A 21,946-nucleotide genomic window follows, 5' to 3' on the forward strand; every position below is an offset into this window, starting at 1 on the left:
TATACCCTGTGGGATTTCTGTGATGATATATGTAAAACACTGTAACAGTCTGCACTGTATCATATAGGGATCATAATACTTATAGAAGAAACGTATCTTAGAGGCCATCTGGTTCAACACTTGACACTGCCACCATGTAACATAGGAAGAAATTGAAGTCCATGCAGAGGAAGTGACTCACCCAGGGTCACACAGGCAGCAAATAGTAGAGTCAGGAGTCAAACACTGGTCTTCTCACTCTATAGTCAATGCCTTCCCAAGATACCACGTCATTTTTTTTACAGGTGTCAAGAAAACAAGACTTAATTCATACAGCGTCATAATTGAACATATGGAAATAGACACAGTGTTGCATCTTAGGTAAATTTGAGCTTTTGGTGGTGATGATAGTGATAGTGGTATCTATTAAGACTTGGTGTGACATCTTTAAGAAACTACATCCCAACATGGAAATGACTTTTTTTTTAAGGCAATTGGGGTTAAGTGACTTGCCCAAAGTCACACAGCTAATAAGTGTCAAATGTTTTGGTCTATAGTTAGATTTGAACTCAGGTGCTCTTTACTTCAGGGCCGGTGCTCTATCTACTGCGCCACCTAGCTGCCCCTAAGAATGGTCTTTTTTTTGTGAGGCATTTGGGGTGAAGTGACTTGCCCAGGGTCACACAGCTAGTAAGTGTCAAGTGTCTGAGGCCAGATTTGAACTCAGGTCATCCTTAATCCAGGGCCATTGCTCTATGCACTGTGCCATCTAGCTGCCCCTTGAAATTGACTTTTTAAAGGACACCTCACAGAATCAGTTATTATTGCTTATCTCTTAGGAATGAAGGTCTCGTGGTCCATCCTCCTCATTTTACAGATGGGAAAGCTAAGTTTCAGAGAAAAAGGTATTATACAGTATTATAGTATCTGCCAAAGTGCCTAGCATAGAACTGAGCACATTGTTGAGTGTTGACTGATTTTAGGGTAACACACTCCTGGAAACCCACTGAATTGTAAACACATGTTGGACTACTTATCTCTCTGTCTCTCCAAAGAGTCTTCTTCGGTTTGATGAAAAATTGGACATTGCAGCAATTATTTTGATAGTTTTAACTTAGTTTATTTAACATAGTGATGTAGCTTGGACTAATATTCATACTTTGCTAAAATGGAAGAAGAAAGCTACTTGAATACTTGCCCTAATAGGGAATTCACTACCGGAGAAGGAAATCTGTTTCTCTTTTGCACAGCTCTATTCTGAACAGATTACTAAACAGAAATCTGCCTCCCTGTACCTTTTACCCATTCTTTCTAGTTCTGCCTGCTCAAATCATCCAGAGCATGTCTGATCATCTCTCTTCTGCATGACAGATCTTCAGATATTTGAGAACATCTGTCATGTCTTTTCTTAAGTCTTTTCCTTTTCTACATAAATATAGTTTACAGAGGTATCAAACACACAGCTTGCAAAATACCCAAGTGGAATCAGGTTAAAATGTAATTAGGAAATATTTAACAAAATAAATAAAAATATAGTACAACATGCATAATGTTAATTTGTGGTTTTCTAAGTCAATATGTGGCCTGTAGGAATCCGTTTCCATTTGAGTTTGATACCACTGGTTAAGAAGGTCATCAGCATCTTGGTTGTAGCTACTACTCCAAAACATGTTCTAATTTGTCAATGCTTTTCTAAAATTTTAGCACCTGGAATTAAACACGTATCAGACCATGATCTCATTAGTGGAAAACCATAGGTCTTTCCAGTTTTCTGGGCTTCAGTCAGCTTGTCTCTAGTTGCACTGTATATCTCAAGGAATTTCTGTGATAATCAATCCACTGAGATGCAGTATATAGCCAAACTCAATATAGATTGTCCCAAAAGTTTTAGTGCCATTTTAAGCTTTAAAGTTTAAAATGCCCCTGAGGCTTTTGGGATATCCTGTACTTCCATCTCCTCATTTATTGTCTGCCTTCCCCCATCTCCATGATTTTGTTCATGCTTCCCTTTCCCCACCTCCCACCATACGTGGAATGAACTCCCCACTTACAAGTTCCATCTGTTGAGGTCCTTTCCTTCAAGGCCTAGATCAGATACCGCCACTTCCATAAGCCTTCTTTCACTTCCTTAAGGTAAATGTCATTTCTCCCTTCTCCAGTTTCTTATGGTGTGTGGGGATATCTCTTTTGCTCTTATTTCTCTCAGTTTATATCATCGGTATTTGCTCATGCATCTTTCCTTTCATTAGATTATAAGCTGCTTTAGGGCAGCAAGACTTAAGTTGTAGCTATCTTTGCATCTGTGGCACCTAATATTTTGAACATAGTTGGTGCTGAATCCATATTTGTTGAATATATGTTGAATGAGTGAAAAGAGTAGGGGATTGGTTGTGAAAACTATCAAATTCCACAGCGTCCAATATTTGTGCTGAACATAGTTATATCTTTAGACAAATAAAAATCCTTCATTGGTGAAGGGAGCCAATCTCTGCTATGAATTGTAAAGTCAAATATCCTTCAATGAAGTATAATGGTAATCTGTTATATTTATGTATTACTTGTCAATTTAGAAAGTATATTATATTTATAATCATCTCATTTGATCCTCACAATAACCTTGTAGGGCAGGGCAAGTATTATTCCCATTTTACAGATGAAGAAATAGAGGTTAAGGGACTTGCCCAAGGTCACATGGCTTGTTAATGGTAAAGCCAAGACCGGAATTCAGGTCCTCAGACTCCAAAGGAGTCCAGCAATCCTTCTACTACCTCACATTTCTTTTCCTTTCTAATGCAGACAGCTGAACCTTAATAGATTGTTGGTGACAGCATGGAGAAGTACCAAGAACCCTGAACTGGATGATGCAAACATAGGTTTAAATTCCAGCTAGTGCCACTTACTGGCTGTGTGACCTCAGACAAACCACTTCACTTCCTTGTCTACATAATCTTAGATTTGAAGGAATATGAGACATGTCATTTAGTCAAACCAAAACATCCCTTTAACAACATTGCCAAAAAGTAGTCATTTAACCTGTATTTAAAAACCTCCAGTGAGGAAACATCAGCTTCCCCATCCACAAAATGAGGGAGTAAGAGGAGATGATATCTAGTTCTAAATATGGCTACAGGATCTATGACCCTACCCAAGTCTTCTCCTCTCCCAGGCCCCCACTTCCCTTATCAGTCAAATTAATGGCTTGGGTTAAGTTTCCTTCTGCCTTTAACTCTAGGATCTGAGAGCATTTCAATGCCTCAGAAGCTGATAACCTTTGAAAAAACCCTTTGAAAAGTAACAGACTTTTTTGGACAGTGTTATGCAAATGCGAGGAGCTATTTATTTGTTGTTTTCTCCCTTCTTGATGGTCATGGGCTTACAGAATAGCCCCAGGTCATCGTTGGCTTCCAGATGGTATGTCTGCCCCTTAACACAGTTTCTCCCCAGACATTGTGGACATCAAGCCTGCCAACATGGAGGACCTGACTGAAGTGATTACGGCCTCAGAGTTCCATCCCCACCACTGTAACCTCTTCGTCTACAGCAGCAGTAAAGGATCCCTGAGATTGTGCGACATGAGAGCATCGGCCCTCTGTGACAAGCACTCCAAGCGTAAGTGGCTGCTCCTCACCCCATGGCTCCAATGGTCTTTGTCCTCTTTGCCCGCAGGGACGGCGGCCAGGGTCTTAGAGGCCCAAGGGCTGGCATGATCTTAGTCTGGGAAGACTTCACAGCTACAGCACAGATGCCACACCATGATGAGATCTTCCTTGTGTGCAGAAGGGAGAGTCCGTATTCACCTTTGTTCCTTGTGTTGCCCCTGAGATCTGGATGTTAGTACATGACTGTAGCACAGGCGTCTGGACTGTGAGGATGGGTAGGGCCAAGACTTTGCCAGTTACCTTGTATCCATGGAAACACATAGTCATTGTTGTCTAACATTCTGAAGAGCCTTAGAGTGCTGCAGCTCAGATGGGCTTGAGAGGTCATTGAGTTCAGACCTCTCCCCTGTCCCCTGACCCTACATGCGTGCACAGTACTAACTAGCACCTCCCCTCATTGCTCATGGCAATGGGGGTGTGACCCCCAAGACACTCCAAGCTCTTGGAACAACAACAACAACAACAATAGCGGCATCACCAGCAACAACTCACATTTATAAGGGCAGCAGAGTGATCTAATGGAAAGACCCACGAAATTCAATTCAGAAAGTTTGGTTTTAGGTCCCAGCTCAGACTTTTGATTAGGTGATATCCATGGGGATTAGATGGGAAGAGCAATTCACTGGGGCTATGAGATTCAAGTTATCTCACCTATAAAAGTGGGAGAAGAGGTCTACTGTAGAGTACTCGATCTACCATAGTGGACGGTGGAAATTTGCTGAGCTACACTGGGTGAGGGAGTTTCCTCTTTAGGCATTCCCTGTACAAATGGCTCCAGTCTAAAAAAATGGGGATAATAATATTTATATAACCTGACAAATAAGGTAAGAAAGGATTCATGATGCTACATGAATGAATAAGTAGTGACTTAAAAGTGAAAAATCGATCACATAGTTTGGTACAGGACTTGTGATTTCAATGGTATAAAAAACTCCCACCTGAGGAAATTCCCTTTACTTATGCAGATCATCACCTTCTCCTTAGTTTACAGTCTTCCAGAGTTGTATGGGAACACTGAAGAGGTTAGAGGACTTGCCCAGGGTCACCCAATAGTCTTTGTCAGAGGCAGGACTTGAATCCAGATCTTCCTGGCTTTGAAGCCAGCTGTCTTATCTACTGCACCATACCTCCAATTTTGCATCAATACAAGCTATTATATTATAATAATTTAAAAAATTATAATAATACACTTCAGTATTTATATAATAACTGAGCATAATATATTAATTATTACAATAGCTCATATAGTACTTTCCTTCGAAGAAACCATTCGTAGTAGGTAATATAATTATCATACTGATACAGCTAAGGCATCTAGATAGTATAGTGAATAGAGTACTGGGCTTGGAGGCAGGAAGACCTGAGTTCAGATCTAGTCTTAGACACATATTACTTGTGTGACCCTGGGCAAGTCACTTAACTGCTATTTGCCTCAGTTTCCTCATCTATAATATGAGGACAATAATAGCACCTAACCTGCCGGGTTGTTGTGAGAATCAGATGAGATAATACTTGTAAAGTGACTTGGAAATCTTAAAACACTACATAAAAGCTATCTATTGTGATATTATGGGGAACATTGCCTACGTAAAGGGACAGAGTTAGGAGATGGAATGTCATGTATAAGGAATATGTATGTAAAAGGTCGGTTTAACTGGAACATGGAGGGTGGAAAGGCGAATAATAGATAATAAATTGGGAAAAGAAGGGTAGAATCAGATTGTGAAGAGCTTAAAATACCAAAAGAGGAGTTGGTATTTTATCCTTCAGGTAATCCGGAACCACTGCGATTTTTTAAGCAGGGAATGAGATTGTCAGAGTTGGGCACTGATCACACCACTCATCAATACAGAGCTTTATATGAGTTTCAAGTCCTCTGTAACACTAGCTGGTTGGTGCTATGCTTTATGAGCAAAGCAGAATTGAAATAGCTCAAAAGAAACACAAGATGCACGAATTTAGAGAATCCACCCCAAATGTTCACATGGACTATTTGTGCCCGACCTGTGGTAGAACATTCCGAGTTTATGCTGGTCTGATCAGCCACAGTTGGACACACTGAAACTTGACTCGCGGGTAGTGATGCCAGTTTGGTCCTCTTTGAGAATGAAGGACCACAACCAATCAGCTGGTCTCTACTAAGAGCCATATCCTTCCTCACCAGCTGCTTATCAGAATCAGTCTGCACCACCAGTCCAGTTGCCTCCTCTTCTGCATAGGCCTTGTGACACAGGAGTGGGGGAACCCCAGTGGGTGATACCTTAGGGGCAGTGGAAAGTTTTGAGGTTTGTTTTCTGTTTGGTTGTTGTTATTTTTCACCCTTCATCATTTAAGAAATGGGCAGGAAAGGACAATGAAGAAAGACAGTTTCATAATATAGTCAAGCGCAATCAGCCCACTAGAGTTCAGATGAAGGAGTGTATGCAAATTTAAATTGTTTTCAATCAGTGTCTGGGAAGGAGGTAGCATAAGTGCTATCTGTATATCAGTCAACTTGTCCTACTCAAGAGGACCCTTGTCTATGTAAAATAACCTTATTTTAGATTATATATGTATGCCTTCATTAAAATCTTCTATCGGTAGCCCCATCATAGCATGGAAGGGGGCATTGGTTTTTCAAAAAAGCTATGTCAATGGAGTAGAAACCCTAGAAAGTCCTACCAAGAAGAACTATCCACAAAATAACAATAAAAATAGCTAGTATTTGGACAGCACTTTGGGCAGCTAGGTGGTACAGTGGATAAAGTACCAAGCCTAGAGTCAGGAGGGTCTGAGTTCAAATATGACCTCAAATGCTTACTAGCTGTGTGACCCTGCGCAAGTCATTTAACCTCTATTTGCCTCAGTTCCTCATCTATAAAATGGGGACACACTTGAGAAGGAAATAGCAAACCACTGTATTATCTTTGCCAAGTCAGACATGACTAAATGACTAAATAAGAAAATTGCGCTGTAAGAGTTTGCAAAGCACTTTACCTGTATTCATTCTCTTATTTTGTTCACACAACAACCCTGTGATGGAAGCTGATATCATCATCATCATCATCATCACCATCATCATCCCTATCATCATCCCCATTTTACAGATGAGGAAACTGAAGCCTAAAGAGATTGTCATTTGCACATGGTCACACAGCCAATAAATATGTAAAGCAGAATTTGAACTCAGGTTTCCCTGACTCCGGGTCTGCCATGCCACCTAGCTGCCTCATGACTGAGATGTGAGTCAATTGACAAATATCTTTTTGCTGCCCCAGGAGCAATAAAGTTGGGTTCAGAGGTGCTGCGCATAGCAGGGGATGGATCAATTTATTTTGTAAGAACACCCTATAAAGATCTTTTACTATGAAAGCTTAGAGGGGCCAGCATGGTCTAGTGTAGGAATGACATGTTTAGAGTTAGAGGACTTAGATTTGAAATCCAGTTCTTATTACTTGAGCAACCTCAGGGAGTCACTTCTCTGTAGGCTTCAAGTTTTCCTGCCTTGTGGTTGTAAAACAAGGGATAGGATTAGGTGATTCCTAAGGTCCCTTCTAGCTCATCTTGCCAAGATACTTTGGAGAAAAAGAATCTCACAGGAGGAGAAGGGGTTTAATACACATCAGTAGAGAGAGTATCCACACCAAGGAAATTAGAGGTTTTGCAAAGTAGTTAAGTATGGAAAACATCGTTGCTGAAATAGAAATGAGGTCAGTAAGCGGACCCAAGCAAGTCCGTGTGGACCTGGGGCATGTTTTCTGGTCCTGTTCTTGGAGAGCTTAGAGATTGATCCCCTCACATGGGCCTTTGTAAGAGCTAGTTCTTCAGCATTTCCCCCAACTAAAATGTGAGAGTGTGGTCACTCATGAATCTCACAGAACCATAGACCCTCAGAGTTAGGAAGTACCAAGCTGTTAACTGGTCCAGCCCCAACCAAACCTTCACAAGTTGTAGTGACTTAAAGTAATAAAGAGATCAGACTGAATCTCAGACCTCAGGCCCTCCAGGACACAGGGATATGTGCCTTCTTCTGTGGAGAGCCAGACACAGGGAACATTCTAGTTTGGTTAGGGTGTGTGTGTGTGTGTGTGTGCGCGCGCAAAAACCCACCCATTCACATCATAGGAACCACCTACTTCATGGAATCCTAATATTGTTACCACCCCATCTGACAGTGTTGGTCAGTGGGTTGAATTGGAGGGAACATCAGGAAAATGGGGTACAGCAGAGTGTAGAGGTGTCCTCCACAGTGTATGGGGTGTCTCTACTATGCTGAAACTTCCAGTAACAGTAGGTTGAATTGGTATAATCTACCTCCAGCACATGCCTTCAGGTTCACCATTATATTTTGGTCATTCAGACTTGGATGGGCCATCCTGGCCAATGTGTGGTAGTGAGAGTAGAGTGAAGGCAGAGAGCCCAGCTAACTCACTGAGGTTTGGATCAGCAGTAGGGCCTACAGTCCTAATGTCAATATCTTTCTCCCCTTGTGTCATTATTGTGGCACATAGAACTTGTCTAGGCTGGTCTGGGGTCACTATTAATTTGGTTCCACAGCCCATAGACAGCCTACCCCAGAATCAGAAGATTAAGTGGTGTTTAAAACTCTGATCTTATCCAGTCTAGAGCTGCTGATCTGCATTTTACAAGTAAGCTTACTGTCCCATCATTGCTCTTCCTAGAGAGGGGCTACCCAATCATGGTCACTAGGACTTGAAAAATAGACCAGCTCCCCTTTCATGTTGTAATGGGTGTGTGTGTGTGTGTGTGTGTGTGTGTGTATGTGTGTATGTGTGTGTGTGTGTGTTCTGGAACAAATGCTTGGAGTTAATCCATTCATTTTCCAAGGTCCCGCCTTTGGGCTAGGCTTTCTCTATGGCTGAGTGAGTACAAATTCACCCAATCTGCTATATCTAGCCAATCCTAGATCAGGCCATGCATCTTGTCCCATCCAGCCAAACCATCTTGACATTACATCATAACCCCTCTGCATTCTCCCAGCCCCACCTCTCTTTCCATCTCATGTGTTAGGCACGTAAGTATTACCATTGCTTCTGGAAAAGGGCAGGTCAATTGACTGCAAGGCCCGTCTCACTCTTGTATTTGCATCCCCAGTCTCTGACAGTACAGTAATAAGCACTTAATAAATACTTATTCTATTTTGTTCAATGACAGGAGTTCATAGATCATAGATTTAGAACTTTAAAAGACCATAAAGGTCTTCTAGTTCAATCTTCTCACCTTACGTCTGAGAAAACTGAGATTCAGGTTAAGTGACTTCATCATGCTCACACAGATTAAAAGGACCAAAAGATTTGAATACAGATCCCCTCAGTGGCACAGTAGATGGAGCACTTGGCCTAGAGTCAGAAAGACCTGAGTTCAAATATGACCTCACTCACGAGCTGTGTGACCCTGGACAAGTCACTTAACTGTGTTTGTCTCAGTTTCCCCATCTGTAAAATGAGCTGGAGAAGGGAATGGCAAACCACTCCAACATCTTTGTTAAAACGAAACAAAATAAAACAAAAATGGAGTCATGAAGAGTTGGACATGACCAAAAACAACTGAACTATCACCTCTGACTCTAACTCCAGCACTCTTTCCTGTGCACTATCAAGTGTAGTCACTAGCATTGACAGCTAAGCAGGAGCACCCTGGGAAGGTTATTCTGACACACCCTCCCTCCCTTCTTCTCCACCCATTCTTTACATAACTTGCTTGTAGTGTCTAGTTCTTACAGATAGGTGCTTGGGGGGCATGCCTACCTAACATTGTTAGGCCATCTTGTCCAACTCCCTTGTTTTCCAGATGAGGAAACTGAGACTCAGAAAGAGGAAGTTATTTACACACAGTCACACAGCAAGTTGGTGGTGGAAGACCTGGGACTAAATAAAGTATTTCTCAGATTCTAGACTATGGGTCTTCCCACTGCATATCTTTGCCTCTTCTCCAAAGCCAGACCCTTTTCCCTCTGACTCAGAACCAACCTCTAATCGCAACTGACTGGGATGGGAGGTAAAATGCTTGGCTCTCTTACAAGGAAGAGAAAGCATTTTATGCCTGGAGGGGAAGCAGGGCCGAATGAATATTGATTAAACCCCATTTTCCAGACCCATGAGTTAGAAAATAGCCATTTAATGTAACAAGGCTACTTGGACCTGGAGTCAGGCTCTTTGAGGTCGATAAGCACTGATAAGGTCAGTTTATAGAACCCGGATGACATAATAGGGGGCAGGAACATGCTGGCTCAGCTGAACCCACCAAGAGGCATGTGCTGTGATAAGCAGGGAAGCTACAGGACCACAAATAAAGCATAGGCTAAAAATAGGAAAGCAGAAAGCTGCTCTGGAGTCACAGAATCCCACAGAATTTCAGGTACAAAGGATCTGATTTGCCATCAGGTCTAAGCCATCCCCCCTCCCCAAAGCAACTGCAATACACCCCATAATTGGTTGAGCTCTTTATTTTGGGGCTTGAGCCAGATGTCTCCATATGTTACCCTATCCTTCAAGGCATAGTGCTCAAGTCCTTCTTCTGTGAACGTGGAATCAAGGCAAATGGACTGTTGTGTGACTGTAGGCTAGTCACTTAACCATTCTGAGCCTCAATTTCCAATTCTGAAATAAGCATAATAAAACTTGCCCTGATCATTTCACAAGATCGTTGTGAGTTTCAATGGAGACAATTATTGTGAAAGTGTTTTGGAGAAATTATAAAGTACTTTGTTAATGCTTGGTTGGCACCATTGTCTGTCAGTCAGTGACTATGTATTAACCCCCTATAACATGCAGGGAATTATGAGGAGTATAAAGACATTAAAAACATTCCCTATTCTTAAAACATTATGGTGACAAGGAAAGAGAGGTAGATTCTGAAGACTTAGATTTGATTTCTGGGTTCCGACACTTTTAACTTTATGACTCTGTGCTAATCCCATCATTTCCTTGGGCCTCAGATTATCTGTAAAGTAGAAATAATTGTACTCACATTGCCAACATCACAGAGTCCTGAGCAAAGCATTTTATAAACTGAAAAATTCCTGTTATAAAAATATGAATATTTATTCTTTCCTCTAGTTGGAAGGACAAGCGAACTGATGTTCCTATTTGTTTTATCCTTTCTTTGATTAGGAGATCCCTTTGGTGAGAGGTTTCCCTGTGATCATTGACAGCTTCTCTTTCTGTCATACTTATCTTTGGCTTCTTAGGGAGTGTTTGGTTCTACACTTGTCTTTTCCCTTATACCTACTAAGCAGCCAGCCATTAATGCTCTAAGTCTCCCCCAAAATACATTTCTTCCTTGGTTTTGCTGATTGATACAGCAACATTGCATAATGGATAGGACTCTGGACTTGGAGTTAGGAATAACTGAGCATTTCCTAGCTCTGTGAGCCAGGGAAAAAATTTTTAACCTCAGTTACCTCATCTTTAAAATGAGGATAATAACAACATCTAACTTGTGAATGTTATTGTGAAGAACAAATGAGATATAAAGTGCTTTCTAAATCTTAAAAGGTACTAGTTATTTATTGGATCATCATCACCATCACCATCATCATCACCATCGTCATCATCATCATCATCATCATCATCATCATCATCATCATTATCATCATCATCATCCTTTGAGTATTCTCTATGTCTTTCCCAGAACAGCTTAGATAAAAACAAAAACTAGCAGGAATCGATTTGCTTATTACTTTGTGGATGATTTGTTTGCCTTTAAATCTTCCAAACTCCTCTGGACCTTGCTAGTGACCTTGGGTTTCTTTTGTGTAGACCCAGTTGACATCGTCTCCCACCTCCACTCAGAGTTGAAGACTGGCAAATAGGGAACAAAAATAAGACGATCTGCCCTTTTAATGTTGAATCATTTTCAATGTCTGCCTCACTGTCAAGTAGAACTCCGGAGGGAACATCTCAAAACATAAAGGAAAAAAAATCTTTTGGTCAAATAGAAACAGTATATTGAAAAAACTCAGACTCAATATGTCAGTTCCTGATACTGTCTTATATAGGTCCAGCTTTCTGATACTGCCTGCCATGCCTTTTGCTCTCCAAACCTATAGTAATACTGTTTAGGATGGGGCAGGTAGGATGCCACTAGAATGATTGAATACCTTCTAAGCACACTGAATCAGCCAGGAGCCCTACCATTTGGAGGGGGGAGGCAAATTACCAGGCGGAGGCAGAGCATAGACACTGAAAAGCTAGGAGATAAAGAGAAGGGAGAGTCACCTCCAAGCCTGAGACTTCAAGAGAATTGAGTGTGACAATTCCCACAGGATGCCACTGTCCAAGTAAGAAAGTCAAGTGTCAGTTGAGGAGATGAGAAATAGAGAAATCAATCTCCTCACTAATTAATGGTTTTGGTTAATAGACCCATTGATCAAGCTCATCTTAGGATGTGCATATTGGTTCGACCTTGTAGTTTTTAAAGGGACACCTGAACAGAGACTGCACAGTTCCCCATTAGGAAATATTTTCAGCATTCCTAGAAGCAGTTTATGGTATTGCTTTGGGTCGACAGTATTTTTAAAACAGAGTTTTTTTCCCCACTTCTTTTTAATAAAATGCTGTTGTAGGGCAGACACACTCTGGTCCTGTCTGTGTGAGCCAAGCTGTTCTATCTGCCCTTGGGGGTTCCAGCAGAGCCTGAGGGCTTTGGGACAACTTCTTCTCTGCTACCATCAGCTTAAGCCCCCATTAGATGTGTTTCCCCACTTCTTGTTGTTTGTCCTTCATTCTTAAAGAGGACAAATGACATCATGAGGGTGATGTCTTGACTTGTGCATGAATTGGATGTGAGTGGGGCAGAGCAAAGTCATCAGCCACACTCTCTCCTCCAGAGTCATGTAAGTCCAATGGCAAGACTTGTTAGGGAACGGTGACTAGTGCCCTAAGTTCCATTTAACCACATCGATTCACTTTTATAAAGGACTATTTACTGCAAAGATATTGCAAAAATAAATGCACAAACATTCTCTCCAACACCTCTGGCACATACACACATACTGCCTCATTCTCTATCTGTGTAGGGGTGGATCAGGGGAAATGAGGCTTATAACTTAGTTCCTACATTGTCCTGGTCTCACCAAGTTTATAACTAGATGGAAAGCCACTGAAGGTTTTGGAGTAAACAAATCTCATGATTGTGGTGGTACCTGGGGAAGGTTACGCAGATCGGCTTCCTTACTTGATAGCCCTATTCTAGGATCTGGAGGCCTATGTTCGCCCTCTGCTGGCACGGGCACTTACATTACCCCAGAAGTGGGCTTTATTCTTCAAACAGAAAATCTTTCCATCTTTTTGTTGTTGTTGTTGTTGTTCTGAATGATCCTTCTTAATGTAAGAAAGACTTGCATTAATTTAAAGAGCTAAGAGGTAAAAGGAAAGTGAAATTATGAATTGTGAGGGGAAGGGGATGGAAAAAAGCAGCAGGGATCTGAGAGAATTGTAATGGGTTGAAGCAGTGGATTGTGAATTGGAATGCCTTGCTTCTTGGGCCAGAGCCACCATTTATTAATGATATGTGACCTTTGACAACTCTCAAATTAGAAGGTTAGTTATGACAAACTCTGAGATAAACACACCCCCCCGCCCCATTCCCACCCCAAACTTTAAAATTCCAAGATTCTATATAAGTTCTTAATGTGCCAAAGAAGTACTGATGCATTTAGGACTTCCATCCAAGACAGTTAATATCTTTAAGAGTATTTAAAAAGGGATACTTTAGTTTCCTGAAGAGTTGCCTCAATCCCTAGTGAGGCTAGATAAAGAGTTATTTCTGATGTAAGTCTGTGCCACCTCTTGGGATCATAAGTCAATCAACAGGCATTTATTAAGTACCAGATATGCATCAGACACTATGCTGAGCACTGGGGATACAAGTTTAAAGAATGAAACAATACCTACTGTCTTGGAGCTTACATTCTGACAAGAGAAGACAACAAGGATATGTATAAATATCCAAAGAACTAATTCAGGGCATAAATATGAAATAGGAAAGGAGGGCACTAGTCATTGTGGGGAGAGGGACAGTCAGGAAGATGATAACTTGACCTGATTCTGGGAGGAAGAGAAGCATTCTGGGAGGGATGCTGTGCACCTGCATTTTCCATACATTTTACAAGTATACCTCTACAGGTGAAAGAGTATTATCTTCCAGATAGCATTGTGTAGTGCATAGGGCACTGAGCTTGGCATCAGGAAGACTTGGATTAAAATCCTGCCTCAGACGCTTACTAGCTGTGTGACCCTAGGCGAATCACTTAACATTCTCCCTGGACCTTAGTTTCCTCAACTATAAAATGATAGAGTTGGACTCGGTGCCCTCCAAAATCCCTTTTAGCCATGATCTCATTTGTCTGAAATTGGCTTGCTCAAACTTTGATTACCTGGGCGATCCTTCTGCTTTTCCTCCCTTCCTTTCTCTTTCCTTCTCTTGGAGGTCAGAACAGAAGAAAGGAGACTGGGTCTGAGATTACCTAAGCCTAGAGCCAAAGTCCCATGAGCACCTCCATTTTGTCATCGGTAAGATGAGTAACTGATGCCCAAGGTCCCTTCCAGCTCAAAATCCCATGATTCTGTGATGGCTTCTGGAATGTGGTCTGTTCCTTATGTAGGAGACATTTGCATTCTATTTGAATTTTAGCCAGGAAGTAGGACCAGCTCTAATTCTATACCCAGCATAGCACTTTACACTTGGTGGGCATGGAATGAATCTGAGCAGACAACCAAGGCAACTACATTGCTATGTCTATGGAATTGCTTACTTTTCTTTTCCCTTTAATTGTCCCTAAACAGGTGGTACTTGAATAAAATCTCATTCCTCCCATATGCTCACAGCAAGTGCCTAAAAGCTGTTTTGCCTCAGGGTAGCTATTTAAAAAATTGTCATCTTGGTTGTTGAAAAAATTTGATCTGTATTCTTTTTCTTTATTGGTGACCTTTATATTTCTTTGAAAAACATGGATAGAAGTTCTTAGAGCTGAACTTAAGGGGAAAAAAAAATCCTGGGCATTAGTGAGTACTCCTTAAGAACCAGAATCTTCCCAAAAGGAGGCAGTTTAGTATAATGGAAAGAACCCTAGATGTTCAATGAAATGTAGAAGCTCATCTGGTAAGAGTTTTGCCATTAGGGACAAAAGGCCAGAAGAGAAGGTGTTGTTGATGTTTATTAACTGTATCAACCTTGGATGAGTCTCTTAAGGAGAACCTCAGGGTTCTAATCTACAAAAAGAAGAATTAGGACCAGATGGTTTCTGTGGTCTCTCCAGCTTTCCATCTACGATCCAATGAATCTATGAATGGTGTAGGCAGCATCCCAAAGAATGGTCATGGCTGAACAGTAGTAGATTCATTAGGACACAGTTTCCATGCCTCCATCAGTAGAAACAGTCTACAGTGAACTGTCCCTCATCAGCAACTAGGCATCTAGAAAGTGTACAGGGTGAATCCTCTTCCATACTGAAAACCTATAGTCCCTCAGTCATCCTGTCTTAATCCAGCCTGTTTCCCATGGGACCTAGGGAGCAAGTCAGTCTTGTACTCTCTGTAACTGATAAAGATTATTCTGCCATTCAAACAAAGAGTTGCCAGACACACAAAAAAGTCTGTGACAGATGGTCCTAGGCTGGTTTTGCTAATTAATATTGACCTTTCAATATGAATGACAGCTATTGTGGGGTGGCAGAGAAGGAAGGAGACCTTATCTTTCCATGTAAGAATTTTGCCTTGAATTACTGTCTCCATCCTCACACAGGTGTTTTCATTCTATGACTGGAACAAAAAAGATTGTAATTGAAGGAAAGGCAGTAGGAGAGAAAGGGCACAGTGAGGAAGGGATATTCTTGTAATTAAGTGGGGACTTGGAACCAGCTCATTTGATCATTGATTCACCGGGAACCATTCTAGGCTCTGATAGGGGAGTAGCCTTCGCCTCACTTCTTGGTCACTGGCTCCAAACCATGCCACCTAGAATATAACTGTACACTACCCCTTACCCCATTCCAACTCCCCTTTGTTGATTTCCTATACTAGAATGTGAGCTCCTTGAGGGCAGTGACTAATGCTTTCTTATATTTGTTCCCCCTTGGTATATAGCAAGTGCTTAATTATTGCTCTATTCATCTGTCGAAGGTTAAAGCTTGAAAGGACCTTAGAGCATAGAATCTTAGAAATCAAAGGGACTCTAAACCTCATCTAGTCTAACTCCTTCATTTTATAGATAGGGAAACTGAAGCCAAAGAGAAGTTAAAGGACTTGTCCATTGGCATTCAGCTAATAAGTGAAGGAGAGTAGAATTTGAATTCAAGTCCAGTGCTGCTTATAGAATAACTCCACTTAGCAACGGGTCTTTGATAATGTTGAATAAGAAATTAAATTCACTATTTAAGACCTACTTTGTACAACACCCTACACTGATGGTAGGGATGCAAAGATGAAAAATGACAGCCCCTTCTTTCAAGGAGTTTACCATCTACTAGAGAGATTACTACATGTACATAAACAAATATGGTGCTAGGCAGAATATAGTAGGGGTAACAGGAGAGAACCAAGAAAAAATGTTCTTAAGAAAAATCAAGGACAGATAGGCCAACTGGACAATGAGGGTGCTCAAAGGGGACTGTGAGCTGGCATCTGAGCTGGATTTAAAGGAAGAGCATTTCAACAGGTGGAGGTGTGGGAGGGGTACAAGGAATGGCCAAAAGAGCTCACATTCTAATAGGAGAAACAACATGCAAACAGGAAAATACTGGAGATTGAGGATACAGGGAAGCCTGAGAAAGGATAAGGAAACTCCAGACTCATTGGTACAAGGTCAATGTCAAGGCTGCCAGCCATTTGGAAGGCAGACAGGGAGGCAGAAAGAAGTGAATTTAGATCTGAAAACCCCTGCACACCCTATGAACTGTCTGCTGAAGGTCTAGATCTCTGCAGTGGCTCTGCTACTGAGTCACATTGTGACCTTGGGCAAGTCACCTTTCCTTTCCAGGGTTCAGTTTCACTACCTGGTAAAATAAAGGGGTTGCCAATGTATATCCACCTACGGTGAAGAGCTCTCCTGACTCATCAGGTGATGTAAAAAATTGATCAAATCTTGTGTGCTTACACACACAAATTCTATGGTGGTAATGTTTATTTTTTTAAATATAGATTGTTTTAGACAACTACTTTATGTAAGAACTGACAAGAGGAATTTGATTTGTATAATTTGAACTGACTTTAAAAAGCATTGTGGCAAATTTATTCAAGTCCCAAACCACAGAATGTTAACAGATATATGTGCAATAAGGCATGCAAAACAATTGCATTTTAAAATAAATATTTTAACAATAAACAAACACACAGAGAGAGAGAGAGAGAGAGAGAGAGAGAGAGAGAAAATAAAGGGGTATGATCTGTAAAGTACATTCCAGGTCTAAATCCTATCTCAGGCTTGACTTATTACAAAATAAATTCCTATATGTTAGGGAAAGTGGGATTTTCTGGTATCACAAATGGATGCAGTAAATAAGACAAGTCATATTTGTCCCTATTTCATGTGATATCCCTCCAGAAGTGTGCTTAGTGACAATAATAATATTTATTGTCAATAAGATTTATTGTCACAATTTAGAGCCTTTTTTGTACAAAAGCATGGAAAGACTGGTGGTGTGGGTATTATTAGCCCCATTTTACAGTTGAGGAAACTGAGGCTCAGAGAGATTATTCAGTGATTTGCCTAGCATCACGTGGTAGGATTTGAACTAGAGCCTGGATCTTGAACTAGTGGCAGAAGCACTGGATTCTTGTTCTTTTGCTCGGCGACCTTGAACGAGTCCCTTCAAACTTCTGAACCTCATTTGTAAAATGATGGGAATGGACTAGATCATTTCCAAGGTTCTTTCCAGATATAAAACCATAACCTATGACTCCTAGCTCTGTTATTTCTATCAGTCAGTCAATATTTATTAAGTGCTGTGTGTCAGGTGTGGTACTGGGCTCTAGGGATACAAAGAGAAAAAATAAACAACCAACCAAAAAACAAAAAACAAAAAACCAACCAACCAAAAAACAAAAAACCAACCAACCAAAAAACAAAACCAACCCCTATCCTCCAGGAGGTTCTGTTCCATCAAGAGAGATAGCATGTATTTACATAGGAATATATATATAAAATATGTGTGTGTGTGTGTGTGTGTGTGTGTGTGTGTGTGTGTGTAGGTGAGGATCAGGAAAGATTTCATTCATCTAGGTGACCCTCAAGCTGAGTAAGTCGAAGGTAATTAGGAAGTTTTCAAAGTATAATTGAGGAAGGCATGACTTCTGTTACTACAATATTGGCCTGAGTTGAACTACTCTACAAAGTCCCATGACAGGTTTTATGGAAGTACTCTGGTGGGGGCTCTTTTGCCCTCTAGTAATGGCAAGGAGATACATAGTTATAGAATGTAGCAATGTTTTTAGGCTGTTTGAGCAGTGGCACCAGGAGGGTGGCCACCACAGGGGTTGGGAAAAGGTACCGTTACTGTTGAGAGGGTGGCAATAGATGGCCAGAGGGTGAGGGGTAAAGGTTGAGGAGGACCTTAGTATTGTTTAATTGTTCTAGAGCAGAATTAAATATCACTTAGGAGGTGGTTCTGAATTCTAGGAAGTAAACACACAGGTAGTAAGTAGGAGAGGGGAGATTTGAATCCAGGTCCTATACTCAAGATATAAAGAAACAGATGAGACTATCTGTGTTCTCATGAAGCATGCAGTCTAATAGGATAAGACAATACACACAATGATATATGTATGATAAATCTATTAAGGGAGTGCAAAGCAAGGTTTCCTGTCAGAGGTAGCATTTACATTGGACTTCAAAAGATAGGGAAGGAATTCAACAGGCAAGGAAGTAGAAGGAAGGCATTCCAGGCATACAGAATAGTCTGAGCAAATGTCCATTAGTGGGATTTCATTCAGAAAACATCAGGGGCCCAGTATAGCTGGAATATAGGTTATGTTTAGGGGAGTAGTGAGAGATGAGACTAGAAATATAAGTAGGAGCTTGATTAAGGAAAATACAGTCATCCAGAAATTCATCCTGACCCCCTGGAGCCCACCTCCTATAATTGTCCTTTCTTCCCCCCATTCTTTAATCATAGCCATTGCTAAAGATGTACGAGGACCATTTCACACCCACCCAGGGAGTGGAGCAAAACTCTTGCTCTCCAGCCCTTGGAGATGATGGTGCTATAAAATGCCTAATGAGAACAAGAAACTGTTGCTAAGGAAATAGAGAGTGTCATGAACTCCTTAATTATGCAAAAATCATTCAAATTTAATCAGAGGAAGACTCCTACTGATTCATATCCCAACAACTTTCAAATAATCAGAGGGAAAAATCATACAATTGAATCAGTCACAAATGATATACGATTCTGAAAGGTGTTTCTTTAAACTCTTGGCAGCAAATAATTACTGCAAAATTCTCTTTGTTATTTAATCAATTATTGCAGAGACCTTGTTATCTTTTATAAATGCAGGGCTGGGGGAGCAGGAGATTGGGGGGCTCAAAAAAGAATGCCCTTTCATTGTATTTTGGAAAATGAAATTTTTGTTACCAGTCGTTTCACAGAAATATATTATAAAATGTAAATATATGTGTATGTAGATATATATTTATATTTTCCCCTAAATATCCCTTTATAACCATTTCAAAAAGCAACCTGTAAAGAAAACCAGATTTGGAAGCAGGAGATCTGGGTTGGAATCCTAGCTCTTATACTGAGGTTGCAAACCTCTTACCTTACGTATGAGGAAACTAAAGACCAGAGAGGTTGAACAACTTCTGTAAGGTCATGTAGGCTGTAAGTAGAAGAGCCAGATTTCAAACCTAGGGCTTCTGGTCCAGAGAGGTCCCCTTGCCCTAGTGCCATGCTGTTTTGTGAACCTGACCAAGTTACTTCAACCTTGTTGGGCCTCAGTTTCCTCATTTGTAAAATGAAGCTAGATGAGATGATTTCTATGTAGCCGTGCAATGTCATTGACTGCATTGATAAAGCACTATATAAATACCAGTGATTATTGTTATCATGTTCTTTAACAGTTCTTTCATCCAATCCAGGGGTTCTTAACCTGAGGACTGTGAACTTGCTTTCTAAATATTTTGATGTTTTAAATGTACAACTATTTTGATAACCGTGTGACTGTATTTCATTGTAATTGGCTTCATCTGTTATCCTATGTATTTTATTTTCAGCATTGAAAAACATTATTTGGAGAAGGAGCCCATAGTTTTCACCAGATGACCAAAGTGTGGGGGGCAGATGGTCTAGACTCAAAAAAGATTAAGAACTTATGGCCTCATTTTTTTATTCTGTGGCTCCTTTAATTTGATTTTCAGGCCTTAAAATGAAGAAATTTTCTGACATGGACAAATATTTCCATTTTAACATGTCGGTCCTGTGACATATTTCCATTGATCCTTAGCTATGGATTTGACTCTCCTCATGGCCTATGGATTCTTCCTTTTTTATTTTGTTGTTTTTTTTTCAATTGACAAGCATTTATTTTCTTTTATTCCCATCTACTCCCAGTATAAAGTATGACCTAGGTTTGAATCTTTGGCTTTGCTGCTTACTACCTCAGCGATGGTGGCCAAGTCACTTAACCAGTCTGGTGGATCTCAGTAAGTTGAGGGTCTTGGTCTAGCTGACCTCCACAGTCCCTTCTGGCTCTAGGTCTTATGCCCCATTCCCTTCAGAACTGGACTTGGAACAGTGACATCCAGATTGAACAGATTAAGATATTTTGCCACATACAAGGCATGATGGTACGCCCTGCTTAAATAGATATGGCATTAATGGTTTAGAAAACAATTGCATGATTCATAGTGATCTTTGACAAGTGGGTGAGGTTTAAATGCTTTCCTAAACCCAATGCAAGATCACTTTTGTTATTGTTCAGTCATTTCAGTCATGTCTGATTCTTTGTCACCCCATTTGGGGTTTTCTTAGTGGTATCTTGGCCATTACCTTCTCCTGATCATTTTACAGAGGAGGAAACTGAGGCAAACAGTGCTAAGTGGCTTATTTGCCCAGGCTCACACAGCTAGTAAGTGTCTGTGACTGGATTTGAACTCATATCCTCCTGACTCCAATCCCAGTGCTCTATCCATTGTGCTAACTAGCTACTCCAAGGCTCCTTGGTGCCATTTTTTTTTCAAATGCCCCAGAAATCTAGAGATATGACTATTTAGATCATTTTGGATAAAGTTGAGTGGGGGAAAAAACAACTCGGCCAAAACAATTTTTTCACTGCCAAAGCCTTGAAATAATTACATATGAACATGGGAACTGTGTATATGTAAATATGTGTGTATATACATGCATATGCAAATATATGTGTATAAAAACATATATGCACATGTACACATACATGTATGTGTGTGTGTGTGTTTAAAACATAGTCTTTGGTTCAAAGGAGCTTCCAGTCTAATGGAGGACAGAGGGTGAAGGGAAGAAACAACAGATAGTATAGTGAGTGTAATACAAAATGCAGTGTGATAAGACTACCCATCCCTTTGGGTGGCTGACATAGAGTGAAGTGGTTAGCTATCGAAGTTGTACAGGTTGATAAATTGAGAGGCCAGAGAACTTGAACGAACAGTGAAGTCCTGAAGTAAGAGAGGAGGGGTTGGCTTGGAAAGAAAGACTGTCAGCTAGGTCCTGAACCCCTCGAGAAAATAGTAAGAGTGAAGCAGGAGGTGCCAGATAACCGCTACCAGGATCTGGACAGGGTGAAACAGACAGATGGAGTGAGCCTCAGAGGAGGGGGGATTGCTGGTGATGGTGGCAGATGGAGGGTCCAGAAGTGGCTGTGGGGGGCAAGGGCTATGCCAGGTTTTATATCCTAGACTCCTGTCTGGGGAGACGTAGGGAAGAAGTGCACCCAGTACTAGAGGGGTGGCCAGTGATGCATTCTTTTTGGAGAGAGCTAGGTTTTCCTGGAGAGAGTGTGAAAAGAAGAGCTCCGAGGATGAAGGAAACCAATGACCATGCTTTTTCTTATTCTACTCCTTCCTCCCAGTGGCTAAATGGGACCTCTTCTTCTTCTGGTCTGAGAGATTTTTTTTCTTCCTATGCCCTTATTGTATTTTAATTGGTATAATCTTTATCATTTTTTGTTTTATCTCCTTCCTTATTAGACATCAACTTCTAGAATGCAACAATGCAGGGTGATTCAGTGGGAAGAATATTGTCTCTGCTGACATGAAGCAGGGAGACAGCTAGGTTCAAGTCTCTCCTTTGACATTTCCTAGTTGTGTGACCATGGGCTAGTCACTTAATTTCTCTAAGC

The 21,946-nt window shown here is 40.9% G+C and overlaps 1 protein-coding gene across 6 annotated transcripts in view; it reads left to right on the top strand.

The window, feature by feature from the left end:
• Nucleotides 1-21,946, top strand: part of PPP2R2C (protein phosphatase 2 regulatory subunit Bgamma) — a 413,824-nt gene that overhangs the window by 365,533 nt on the left and 26,345 nt on the right. For all 6 annotated transcript variants that reach the window (XM_027836654.1, XM_027836657.1, XM_027836658.1 and 3 more), the window contains one exon: nt 3,424-3,588. In XM_027836654.1, the coding sequence (XP_027692455.1) occupies nt 3,424-3,588 (165 nt within the window). The remainder of the gene's footprint in view (nt 1-3,423; nt 3,589-21,946) is intronic.

The sequence above is a fragment of the Vombatus ursinus genome, unplaced genomic scaffold (genome assembly GCF_900497805.2).
Source record: "Vombatus ursinus unplaced genomic scaffold, bare-nosed wombat genome assembly UNPS02014818.1, whole genome shotgun sequence".
Lineage (NCBI taxonomy): Eukaryota > Metazoa > Chordata > Mammalia > Diprotodontia > Vombatidae > Vombatus > Vombatus ursinus.